This window comes from Pelodiscus sinensis, chromosome 19, assembly GCF_049634645.1.
Source record: "Pelodiscus sinensis isolate JC-2024 chromosome 19, ASM4963464v1, whole genome shotgun sequence".
Classification (NCBI taxonomy): Eukaryota; Metazoa; Chordata; order Testudines; family Trionychidae; genus Pelodiscus; species Pelodiscus sinensis.
The window spans coordinates 22,308,588-22,321,777 of NC_134729.1; the positions used below are offsets into that span (position 1 = coordinate 22,308,588).

The following is a 13,190-nucleotide window of genomic DNA, read 5'->3' on the forward strand; positions in this document are numbered from 1 at the left end:
TTTAAAATAATCTCAAGATTTTTAGACCCTCCGTTGTGATTTTGGAAGATGATAGGCAACAATAGAATTTGTAGAACCAGATAACGGTTAGACGATGGGATTGTGTAGAACCAGATAACGGCAGGAGCATGTGTAGGAAGCTGGAGAAATGTTGTAGCATGCTCTTTTAAGGGGCAGAGAGAGCTCTTGCAGTGAAGCCGGGCCCTTTTATCCCTGTCATGCTGAATGTGAGGTCTGTCTGGCATTGCACCATAAACCCCACATCACTCCATATTTCCTTGCCATGGGCAAACTCGGGAGCAGGCGGCTTGTTGCCTGGCTTTTCTGTATACCACAGAGGAGGTGGCTAAATGCCCTGGGAAAGCAGTCTCTAGGCGTAGCCAATGCACCGAAACCCCGAGAGCCTCTAATGCTGAGGCACCTTCTCGCTAGAGGGTCTGGTTAGGACACAGCTCCACCCGGAACCCTTCTCGTCAGGGCTTTGCGTGTAGACGGGCTTCTTTAGTGGCCGCGCACGAGCCCAGTGGGCGGGATTAGATCGTGAGGGGCGGCAGCGAGAGCCAATAGAGAATAAGGATTTTCGGCGTCCTCTTGTTTCCGACCAATGGGAGGGTGAGGGGGTGGCTCCAGGAAGTGCCCGTTGCGCTGCGGCGGAGGGGAAGAATTAGCGGGACGGCCCGAGCTGGGCACAGACCGGGGGCAAAATGTCGGAGAGGAAGGTTTTGAATGTGAGTAGGGGGCGGGCGGCGGCCTGGCCTGGAGACGCGGGGAGGGGCCCCATAGTGGGGGAGGGGGCTGGGGGGGGAGGGAAGAGGGGAAGACCCGTTGGGGGACGTAATGGGGGGGAGGGGACAGTGGAAGGGCCAGGGGGTCCGTATTGGGGGGAGGGGCATGGGGGTCCTGTAGTGGGGGAGGGGAAAACCGGGGAGGCCATAGTGGGGGAGACATGGGGGGGTCCTGTAGTGGGGGAGGGGAAAGCCGGGGAGGCCGTAGTGGGGGAGACATGGGGGGGTCCTGTAGTGGGGGAGGGGAAAACCGGGGTGGCTGTAGTGGGGGAGACATAGGGGGTCCTGTAGTGGGGGAGGGGGCAGCTACATCTGTGCTTCTGGGAGGCCTTTATAAGTTTTGTGCGTGGGAGGCAATGGGCAGATTCCTAATGTGAGCGCGACATTGGCCCTGCTCTGATTCTCTGTGGATCCCAAAGTGCAGGAGCAAAGTCCTCTCATGTCACCCTCCCCATGTTAGGCTTTGTTCCCTCCCAGCTGATGCCTGTCTGCTTTGTTCTTGTAGAAATACTACCCGCCAGACTTCGATCCATCTAAAATCCCAAAGCTCAAGCTCCCAAAGGATCGTCAATATGTTGTGCGGTTGATGGCTCCATTCAACATGAGGTGAGAGGGCCTACGGGAACTGCGTTCTGTCACAAGAGTTTGGCGTGTTACCTAGCATATCCCTGCCGTGGTTTCTTACTATGTTTCCATCGAGCTGACCTGACTATATGTTGGAGTGGAGAGTGAATCCAGCTACTTGCAGAATGTACTGACCGGATTTTGTTAATAAGGAATGCTTTTGAGGCTTTAGTTGATTTCCTTTGAGCAACTTCCTGTGTGCACCAGAATATTTACAATTTACTCCTTTTGTGGGGCAGACCAACCTTGTATAGCTGTAAACTAAATAGCCGAATATCCTCTAGAGTGGCATAATTTAGACACCCCAACGGCTATATGTGCATACATAGCCAGATGCTTAAATAGTAAGGCTGAGCAAATGTTCAGCTGCTGCACTTGTAAGGGTCTTTCAAGCAGGCTTGAAGGCAGCGTGACCAGACTCAAGTCCAGCCAGCCATTTGCTTGTGATTGATGCATCTGCCTCTTCAGATTCAGCTTCCATGTTGCTATAAAACACCTCACCAAAAACAGGTGGATAGAAAAGAATGGGGTAGTGGATAAAACACTGCATCATGACTCAGGAGATCTGAGTTCAATTCCTGCCTTGCCTCCTTCTGTCAGCTTGGGCAAGTTACCCAATCGGTCGTTTGCCTCAGTCCTTTGTTTTTTTAATTCATAGCAGTTCATATCTGTCCACTAATAATCTCTCTCTGAATAAAAAAGTTGTTCCTGCCAGATGGCAGAATGACATCATCAGCATCAACAGGCTCTCTCAGTGAAGTGAAAGTGGCCAGAAGGGTGGGGAGGGGGAAGTAGGTCATATAAGTACCTAAATATCCAGAGTGTGCAGGTGAGCACCCCACCCCCCAACTATTATGTGAGAGGGAGGGAAGTGTCAATCAACAGAAGTAACACTGATCAAAAATTAAATGGAAAAATTAGCTATGTATCTAATGTCTTTCTGTTTTGGTCATCTTAAAGGTTATGTATAACAAGAATAGGTACAAAATGATCAAGTGGGAATGTGATTCTCAATTTGACACTGCCTACGAAAATTGGGCTTAGCTCCTTTGTATGTCAGACTCTTGTCTTTCTCTAGTTTCAGGGGGCTAACCATGTTCATTTGTTTCAGCAAACACAACAGGTCCTGTGGAACTGTAAATACTTAACACATTTATTTACTAACAAAGCTATTTGGGCATAAGCTTTTGTGGGCTGAAACCCACTTTGTCAGATGCACTGAAGTTTCCTGCCCACAAAAGCATGTGCCCAAATAAATTTGTTAGTCTTTAAGGTATCACTGGACTCCTTGTTGTTTTTTCTCTAGTTTTCTTTTATATGTTGTCAACGTAATTCACTTTCCGTTTGCTTCACGTAGGTGCAAGACATGTGGCGAGTACATCTATAAAGGCAAGAAATTTAATGCTCGCAAGGAGACGGTTCAGAATGAAGTGTACTTGGGGCTTCCCATCTTTCGCTTCTACATCAAGTGCACCCGCTGCCTGGCAGAAATCACATTCAAGGTGGAGATTTTGAATGTTCTGTATCAGCTGGACTCTCTGTGGAGGCAGCATGGTCTAGAGATTGAGGCACTGTGTGTCAGGAGACTTCAGTCCTAGGCCTAGATGGCACCCAACAAATACTGCTGTTTTAAGATAATCATAGGTCAAATTTGATCTTTGTTCCCTTTACAACAAACAGTGAAGTGTCCCATTCATAGTTTGAATAGTGCACTATTATTGGTCAAATGATGAGTGTTTCTAGGGCTTAATTATTATTTTGGCAGGAGCAGGGATGTGACTAAAACAAGGTTGAAATGCTTTGTGTAGCTTCATGTGTTGCTTTGAAAGTCACCCTGGCCATTTATAACCAGCCCAGAATACATTAAGAATGACTGGAGCAATAGCAGCCTGTCTTGCATGTGGCACACTTGCAATAATTCCCTTATGCTGCTCATGTCTTCCTCAGACGGATCCTGAGAACACAGACTATACCATGGAGCATGGCGCCACTCGGAACTTCCAAGCAGAGAAGCTGTTGGAGGAAGAGGAGAAGAGGGTGCAGAAGGAGAGAGAGGAGGAAGAGCTGAACAATCCCATGAAGGTATTTGAATGTGCCCTTTCCCCCATGGTGAATGGGCAACTTAGATTAGCAAGTCACAGGCCACTTGTTTTTCGGTGCATGGTAGGAAGCTACTGCCCCGGTTCTGCAGCAACCGTTTGGAACTGGCAAAACAGAAATGGTAACTGAGGTCTCTGCTTTTGCTAGGTTCTGTCGTATCCTAGGATGAGGAAAGGGATTTTACCATAGTCTTTAATTGTGCTTGTTAAGATCTGAAAATGAGGCTTCCCACAGTCCTGCTGTTGCTTGCCTATTACACATGCTAATCCGTAGCAGCAGACACTTGAGAATTTCCATACTAGTAATGGAAACTACAGTTCAGGAGTTGTTGATGTGGCTTACTCAGTGCTTCAAGGGCTTTCCTGCTTTCCCTGCTAGGTGTTGGAGAACCGAACAAAGGACTCCAAGCTGGAGATGGAGGTGCTGGAGAACCTACAAGAGCTGAAGGAGCTGAACCAGCGTCAGGCAAATGTGGACTTTGAATCCATGCTGAAGCAGTATAAGGACTACGAGGAGGAGCGGAAACGAAGGGAACTAGAGGAAGATGAAAAGGAGATGAAGTGAGTCTGCTGAAAACATTGCTTATATTTGAGTTCTGGTCACACCTAGGTATATGAAACTTTCCAGGCTAACATCTGTGGGCTGGGCAGTATTGTCAATCTTCTCCCCCTTCCCCCTCCCCCCCGGTATTCTAATGGGAAGGACAGGGCCAAGGGGGGTAGGGGCGGGTGGCAACACTTGCGATCTGAGGTTGTGGGACGTGTGCATAGCTGGGTGGTGGTGTGAACTGGGATGTGAGGAGATCCAGGTGTGCTGGCCCAAGTATTGAGGCAGGTAAGGGAAATGTAAGTGACGTGTTCCTCCATGGAGAGGTATTTGCATGCCAAAAATCACTGTCCCAGCCGGCACCTTTGGCAAAGAGATCAACAGCTGAATTGGCCTCTGAGACTGAACTCGTTGAGAGGAAGCCTCTTCCAGGGTGTAGGAGGGCTAAAGCGCCTTTGTGTCCGGGTGTGGGGAAAACTCCTAACTCTTCGTCCATGCTGCTGTTCTGGGGCGACATGATGGACTTTTCAGCAGCGCTGAACTGCTCCTGAAAAAGAAGACTTGGAGCGCTGACAGACTCCAGGCCTGCCATGCTGTAGCAGCTAACAGCCTGGGAACGGCTGATTGTGTCCAGCGGCTCTAAGGCAGCTGTTGAATTCTGGCAGGAGAGGCTGTCCCAGCTCAGTGGTAGCATAGCAGAGCCGTATCGTGTGCAGGACACCATGGCTCGCTGCAGGGCTCCTGAAGGTGGATGGGTTTCATTGCGTCCTAGAATCCAAGACCAAAAGTCCATAGTGATCATTGAGCGAGCCCTCCTGTGCAATGCCCCAGAATAGATCCCAGAGCAGATCTTTCAGAAAAATCACCCAGTCTTAATTTAAAAGTTACCAGTGACGGAAAATCCCCCCCCCCCTCCCCCGCACCCTTGGTAACTAGTTCCAATGGTTAATTATTCTCTCAGGTTAAAAACATAGCCCCTCACTTCCAGTCTGAATTTGTCTGCTTTCAACATCCAGCCATTTGAGCGTGCTCTGCCTTTTCCTGCTAGATTGGAGAGCCGTTATCAAATACCATGCGGGTATCTCTAGACCAGGGGTGGACAAAGGGGTCTCTGAGGGCTGGATCCGGCCCGCGGACGTCCTGCCACTCCCCCGCCCCCCGGCAATCAGGGCCTGGGGGTGGAGGAATGCACGAAGTCTCCTCCTGCCCTGCCAGGGAGCGCAGTGTTTTCACTCTAAGTGCTGCGCACCCCATGCAGGGTGGGGGCGGGGAGCACTTTGCACATTCCTTCTGCCCCCAGGCCCTGATTGGCCTTGGTGTGAGGTGGGAGCTCACAAAGTCTCCTCCTGCCCTGCAAGGAGGCAGGTGCCTAGAGAGACCCGCTAGCTGTTCAGAACCCCTCCGGGGTGGCCCAGGGCCACTTAAAAAATAAGTGAAGTGGCCCCATCTAAAATTATTGCCTACCCTATGTCTAAACTGTAATCAAGTTGTTCCATTACACCTCCGTGGGGGGATCCCTTTGTTTTGCAGAGCTATGCTGGAGCAAGCCCAGAGCAGGCGGTTCCTGGAAGACTCTGACTCTGATGAGGAAGCTGACAAAGTGCCCTCGAGATCAGTACCAAAAATGAAACCCACAGACATCTTGCAAGAGGTAAATCCTGGAGCTAGGGGCTTTTCCAGCACTGTGGCTCACAGGGGTGGGATATTTTTCCACAAGGAGGCAAACTAAAACCCAGCAGACCACATTGCATGTGAAATCCCTTGGTTTGCAGACTCGGAGACAGAACTGCCTCTGTCGTATGCGATTTAGAAAATGTGGCTCTTCGTGTACTAGACGGAAAGGAAGAAATGAGAGGTTGTGGTCTAAGTAAATGTCAGCCTGTATCACCTAACAAAAGGGCTCATCTCCATGGGAGTGAGCCGCCGCGGAGAGCCCTACCCCCAGCGCTATGCCTGACGAGGGTTCAGTGGTCAGCATGTCTCGGCTTGTACCTGAAAGGATCAGAATGGTGTAATTGTTGTATTGCTACGGCTTACATTTGTACAAGATTAGCAGTGGTGGGAGTGTTGTCTGGACAGCCCTGAAGGCTGAAGCCCTGTGCTTATTCACAGCAGGGCGAGCGAGCTCTCTGGCATGGGCCCAGCCTGTTGTTCTGGTAGCCCTGAGGCAGAGGGAGCTCGGTTGGTCCTTGGTGTGAATTGCCACAGTGAATCCAGCAAACAGGCCAGTTAGTGCTGATTGCAGGTGTCTCTTTGATCTTCATCCACTGACAGGCTGGTGAAAGCTTTCCAGTGGCCCCTTAGCCAGGCTGGAGCTGAACTGTGAAATGTTCCCAGTCCCAGTGCTACTTGTCCGGAGCCATCTAGTCAGGAGTGTGTTAAACCCAGTGGGGATGCTCTTCCACAGCCTCTTTGATCTTGGGGACAGCAGGATCCCGCCTGAATCTTCGTGTGCTCGTTTTGTTCCTTGATGCCTAACAGTGCTGGGTCCCATCCTAGCCAAACCCTTTCCTCACCCCCTTTAGCTACCCTCTTTCCTTGCTGCTCTGTGACATGAAACCTCTGTGTCCGCAGCTCCAAACCATCCTTGATTTTGACGTTGTCGTTATAGCCTCTCTTCCCCACCAGCTGCCCCACAGACAGAGACGGTTAATATCTGTGCTTCCTTTTGTAGGATATGGAGCCCCAGAGTAAGAAGCTAAAGACCGAAAGCTGGGAGAAGAGTGTGGGCAAACTGAACAGCAAGTCCCAGCTGGCAGGCCTGGTCACTGTGAAGAAACAAACCCCGAGCTCCGCTGCAGCTAACGGCGTGGAGAAGCAAACTACATCACTAAGCTCAGGTAACTTTAGTGCCGTCTCACCTGGCATCAAACAGCTGAATCATACATGTGCTTGTGCTGGCTTCAGTGACACGTTGCACTTGAGTCATTCACGCCCCAAGAGATTGGCATCGAGTCTGGTGTTGGATTTCCAGTAGGGGTCAAGGCCCAGTGTTTGAGAGAGGAAGCTGTCTCCTCTCTCCAGCCTTCCATAGAGTGCATTGTTATGGGGGAGTAAAATTCCTTCCTGACCACTCTGGCAAAGAGCTTGTGACCTGAAGCATGAAAGCTGATGGACAGCAGCTGAGTTTCTATATAGACATTTTCATGCTCCCATACAGTGACAGTGCGGTCTATGGAAGCACCATGATAATAATATAGTTATTATTGCTCATCAAATTATTGAGCTCCTCTGATTCTGTGTCTGCACAGCACCTAACCCAAAAGGGCCCTGGTCTCCAGCAATACAGATGGTAACATGAGGTCTGGCACGGAGTTTGATTTACTGTGCTGCTCCAAAATACACTTTCCATAACGATATTGAAACAACCGGCACAGGAGTCTACTGCGATAACATAAACAGCCTGGAACAGCTCAGAAACAACCTTCTGTCTTCCTTTTATGTTGGTTAAATCTCCCTTTGCTGCTACAGGGAAGATAATGTTGTATGCCGTGCTATTTGGGTAATGCTGTTCTGCCCTCCCCAAACGTCCCTGCCCTTCCTGTTGGATACGGTATTCTTTACTTCCTGTTGTAAGCTGTGGTGTGGGATTGCATTGTTCTACTGAACAGTGGCTGTGTTCTGTCACCGAGGTGACTGCATTTTGATGGTGGGTGAAATGATCCTGGGGCTGCATGTAGTTTGTTCATGACAGGAACTCCTGTGAAGACCAGGGTTCCAAAAAGAACTAGATAAATTTATGGAGGTTAGATCCATCAGTGGCTGTTAGCCAGGATGGGTAGGAATGATGTCCCTCTCCTGTTTGCGAGAGGCTGGGAATGGCTGCCAGGAGGACCATGTGATGATTTCCTGTTCTGTTCACTCCCTCGGGGACACCTGGCATTGGCCGCTGCCGGCAGACAGGATACTGGGCGAGATGGACCTTTGGTCTGACGCAGTCCGGCCGTGCTTATGTAAGATGACATTGGCGCAGAGCCAAACCTGGTGCTTTAACAGCCTGATTGAATGCCTTCCCGACGTGATCCACGCACCCGTCCCTCCGCCCCCCCTCCAGCTTCGGCGCTTGTACAAACCAGACAGTTTCACACACGAGAGGCCCCCTCCCAGGTTTGACTCCCCTCGCCCTCTTCTAGCCACAGGCAGTCCCCATGCCCGGAAGAAAATCCGACATTTCCATTTTCTTATGGCACCACAAGGGGGCAGGAGCTGGGCCTCAGTAGCAATGCAACAGTCTCTTCCCCTAGCAATGGGAAACCTTTTAATCCTCATTGAGATTCAGGCAGGGCACTGAGAAAACAGCTTCACTCCAGGCCCTAATGCCTAGTGTCGCGGTGGATGCCCAGGGCGAGGGCCTGGCATAGCCTGGGCCAGGCGCGGTGGTAGAAGCCCATCCATGCAGCAGCAGGAGTGCTAGGACTCCTGATTTCATCAGCCGTCTGCCCGCTGCGGCGCTCTGTTCCCCGGCGGTGGGTGTGTGGTGTGACTGATCGAACCTGCTCTCTTTGGCTTCTAGATGCTGGAAGTCGGAGCTCCTCATTCCCTGCTGGGTCCCAGCCCCCGGCAGCTGCCCAGGGCTCTTCCCTCAGCCTGCTGGGGGCGTACTCCGACAGTGACGACAGCACCAGTGACTGAGTCTGTAGGTCTCTGCTGAGGGCTTTCGCTCTGCTGCCGTGCCCAGCTGCAGCAGCGCGAGGCCAGGGGTTGGCAATGGGGGGCGAAGAGGGCCGAGTTTCCTCTCTTCATCCCAGCACTAGGCAGCTACTGTCCTAACAACCAAACTCTGCCATTGAGCTGGCATCCTTGTGCATAGAAGATCCCTAGGGGATTCCCAGGCTGACTGCACACGTGGCCAGCTGTGTGTAATCAGAGCTGCTCTCCCTTCCTGGAAAGCCCCAATATATTGTCATGTGGCAACATTCCTTCAAGCTGGGATACAGGAGGATGCTTCCGCTGTGGCCGAATTGCCTCCCGGCATCTCTTCCTATTACACATTCATCAGTCCGGGCTCCTGACAGCCTGTCACAAATGATGGTGGCACCAGCAAAGCAGAACCGCCCAGGGGAAGAATCTCTATTAGATCAGACAAGCTCCCTCTTTTCAGGCCTGTGTCCCGCATCCTTGGAGCAAGGTTCCTGCCCATGTATTTTGGGAGATTGGGGAGTAGACAGTGGCTGCCCAGCCTGATAGCTGGAGCTGGGCCCCAGAGCATGTCAGAAGGAGCTGAGAGCAGCAGGTCACCGACTTTGGCTGGAATCCATCATACCGTGTTTATCAAAAGCCTTGTCATCAACAGCTAAGTGGGGTGTAATGAAGTGGGTGGTTCCATAAACCAGCATCTCCCTCACCAGAAACAGTCGCTTGGTGTTCCTGTGCAGCCCAGTCTGTCTCCAGACCCCTCTGTGCATTCTCACCAGGACTGAAATCTTGGCGTGAGGCCATGGTTTAACATGTAACTTTTTTTGCTGGACTCTTGGGTCCACTCCAACATTGCAACATTTTGCCTGTGCATCTCGAGGCAGCGCCAGTGCCTCGTATTTCCCATGAGGATGGTGCAATTTTTAACACCCTTGTTTAACTTCAGATGTAATAAAGGATTCTGAAGAGCACGTCTCCCTTCCCCTGTCATTCTTTGTAAAGTCTCCAGATAGTATTGCCTAATGGTCAGAGTAGGAGATTGGGAGCCAGGACCCGGAGTCCTCTTGCTGGCTCAGGATGTGACCGTTTCAACTGAGAAGCAGGGTGTCACTAAACTCCCTGTTCAAGAGGTCTGCAGAAATGTGCTGCGGGTGATTAATTCATAGGATTTGTGGCGTGAGGGATGGAAAAGATTTCAAGTCTTGGATCGAACCTCTGCCCACAGAATACACAGGGCGAGCAGAGAGTTCTGCAACAGTGTGCTTCATGCTATTGTTGAGTGTCCTTCGCTCTTTGTCCGCACCTCGTCTGGGCACCTAATCTGATCTGCATGTTGCAGGCCACAGAATCTCCTCTCCCCACCCCCCCACCCCCCCTGACAATAGACATTTAGTGTTTGGCTGAGTTATTGAATTCCTCAAATCACTAAGGGTATATCTACACTTGTACTCTCTTTTGAAAGAGGGATGCAAATGAAGAGATTCAAAATTGCAAATGAAGCCGGGATTTAAATATCCCACGCTTCATTTGCGTATTTGCGTTATGGCGCTATTTCGAAATAACAGACAGTGTTAAGATGTGGTTATTTTGAGAGAAAACCCTTCTCTCGAAATAACAACCCTTATTCCTCATACAATGAGGTTTACCAGTTATTTCGAGAGAAGGGCTTTCTCTCAAAATAACCGCTTCTTAACAGCGTCTGTTATTTTCAAATAGCACTATTTCAAATTAGCGCCATAATGGGAATATGCAAATGAAGCGCGGGATATTTAAATCCAGGCTTCATTTGCAATTTCGAATCTCTTCATTTGCATCCCTCTCTCGAAAGAGGGTGCAAGTGTAGACATACCCTTAGTCTCAGAGGGGTAGCCATGTTAGTCTGTAACTTTAAATACAAGTAGTCCCGTGGCACCTTAGAGACTAACAAAAATATGTAACATATAAAAATGTAAAATAATCCCAAAGCCTATGATACTATGTTTTTGTTAGTCACTAGGGTGCCACAGGACTATTTGTTATTTCAAATCACAAAAAAGTAAAGACTTCAAGTTACAGAGACTCCACCATTTACACTAGTTTAAACCCACAAGTTACCTAGGCCTGATGCTGCAGAGGAAGGTGAAATCCCCACCCCCACCCCCTGAACTTTGCATTGTCTTAAGGGTTCTCAAAAGAGTCAGAAAAAAAACCCCAAACCTCCCTGTGGTGTCTGTTTCCCCAAGTCCTTCCCTAGCTCTGTCATGTACATTCCCTGTGTTCTCCACATGCTGTTTCTTGCTTTTGAGTATTAGTGGGGATTTCTAGATCTCCCCCGTCCCCCCATTCTGTCTCCTTGTGGCTGCCTAACTGGAGTGAGTCAAAGAAGCGGAGGTCAAACAACAGTACTTAGGCGTTAACCTCTGTCTCAATTCCTGACTTCAGCCTGGGCCCCTGGGCCCCCTTTCCCATCAGGGCTCCGTCAGCTGCTTTTACCTGAAGGCTCGGGAGCAGGCAGTGGGGAGAGTGACCCAGAGGCCAGGAGGATACAAGTGTGAGCACCTATGAGTGTGCAAAGCCAGAGACGGCCCTTGCTAAGGCTGCAAGTCCTGCTCGGGGAAATCACAGCAGAGCCTTGTCTGATCACAGGCAGGCTTTTAAAGCAGGGTGAGCTGTGCACTGGAGCAGCTCTCTGAGCTCCTGCCAGGCTTACAAAGGTCAAACCAACAGCTGCAGGGAGAGGACTCAAGCTGGGTGCTATCAACTAGTGCTGTTGCCTGGTTTTGCTCCCTCCTGCCTCCTTTCTTGGGGGGCAGCTCTCAGACAACAGTGGCCAGGCTGCTCCGGCTGTGCTGCCTGCATCTGAACTGCATGCTGTCTTCACGGATGTGCCCGGCCAGGCCCCGGAAAGGAGCCAGCAGCCAGGAGACGCTAACTCCGTGGAGAGACATTAATGGCTTTCAGAACACTAGTAATTAGATTAATCTAAAAAGGGTGAGCAAACGCCTGCAGGGGCAGCCGAGGAAGGAGTAGCCAAGCCTTGCTGGCATAGCTGTGCCGTGCTGCGTCCGCCAGACCTGCTGCCTCCATGTGTGTAGCAGCCCTACAGCTCCAGTTTACTCACGGCGATCGATGGGACGGCTCTGTCTCACTGGAATCCCATTTCTCTTGGGCCGCCGTCTCTTTTTTTTCTTTTGCGATGACAGCGAGGAGGACTCCATGTTCTTGCGCCACTTTGCTGCTGCCAGAAATCGCTGCAGCCTTTGGCAGGGATGGCTTACTTTCCTTATAATGTCACCAGTGTTTGAGTAAGGATGTTAAGTACCGTGTAATTGACTAATTGAGTAGTCGATGCATTTTTGCATCGACTGTTCAATTAGTTGATAGGGCGGTGCTCCCCCTTTGAAACGCCGCAGCGGCTTTTTAAAGGGGCGGCGCTGCCCGGAGCCCGGGATCAGCTAAGGACTCCCCACTGATCCGGGGTTCACGCAGCACTGCCGCTTTGAAACGCCGTGGCGCTTCAAAGGGGCAGCACTGCATGGAGCCCGGAGTCAGCTGTGTGGCCACTTTAAAGCAGCAGTGCCCCACGGAGCCCGGGTCTCTCCTCCCTCCCCACCACCTTGCTGCCTCTGTCTGATAGAGGCAGCAAGTGTGTGTGTGTGGGGGGAGGACTAGTTGACAGGATAGTCAACTATTTGATAAGCCTTTGCTTATTGGATAGTCGACTAGTCCTTCACATTCCTTTTCTGAGATCAGGCACTCTCGCAGCAGCTGGTTCGGACTGGACCATTGCACCTGCGTGGCCACAGCTGCTGGGTAACACTGTGTGTACAAACAAAAGGAAAAACTATGTAGCACTTTAAAGACTCAAGTGCTACATAGTTTTTCCTTTTGTTTTAGCAAGATCAGACTAACAGGGCTACCTCTCCATTACTTTTTGTAAAGAGAATGGAAGTTTGGAGAAGTTTGGAGAATGGAAGTTTGTTTCCCACGTGCCAAGCTTCCCCTCCCTCTATCCCTCTTTTAGCCCCTGCAACTCGCCTTTTATTTGTGTCATAATAGCAAACCTGGTGAGATTAGCATCCCATTGTGCTAAGTGCTGTTCATACCCCTACAGTGGGGCTGTCCTGGCCTCTCAGGGTACGTCTAAACGACATGGCTCCGTCGACAGAGCCATGTAGATTTGTTTGGCAAAGGGAAATGAAGCCGCGATTTAAATAATTGCGGCTTCATTTAAATTTAAATGGCTGCCCCGCTCTGCCGATCAGCTGTTTGTCAGCAGATCGGGGCAGTCTGGACGCTCCCCTGCTGACATGAAAGCCCTTTATCGACCTCCCTGGTAAACCTCATCCAACGAGGCATAACGGGGAGGTCGATAAAGGGCTTTCAGGTCGGCGCGGGAGCATCCAGACTAGCGCGCTGAGCCGACAAAGAGCTGATCAGCTGTTTATCGGCTCACCGTGGCAGCCATTTAAATTTAAATGAAGCCGCGATTATTTAAATCGCGGCTTCATTTCCCTTTGC

General features: G+C 50.5%; 1 protein-coding gene across 1 annotated transcript; it reads left to right on the forward strand.

Moving 5' to 3' along the window:
* Window positions 1-605: 605 nt before the first annotated feature.
* YJU2 (YJU2 splicing factor homolog) lies at window positions 606-9,661 on the forward strand. The gene is made up of 8 exons (XM_006135602.3): window positions 606-728; window positions 1,291-1,391; window positions 2,767-2,911; window positions 3,357-3,491; window positions 3,888-4,069; window positions 5,586-5,706; window positions 6,730-6,895; window positions 8,569-9,661. Exons 1-8 carry the CDS (start codon window positions 705-707, stop codon window positions 8,685-8,687), a joined length of 993 nt encoding a protein of 330 aa, XP_006135664.1. The 5' UTR covers window positions 606-704; the 3' UTR covers window positions 8,688-9,661.
* Window positions 9,662-13,190: the final 3,529 nt, after the last annotated feature.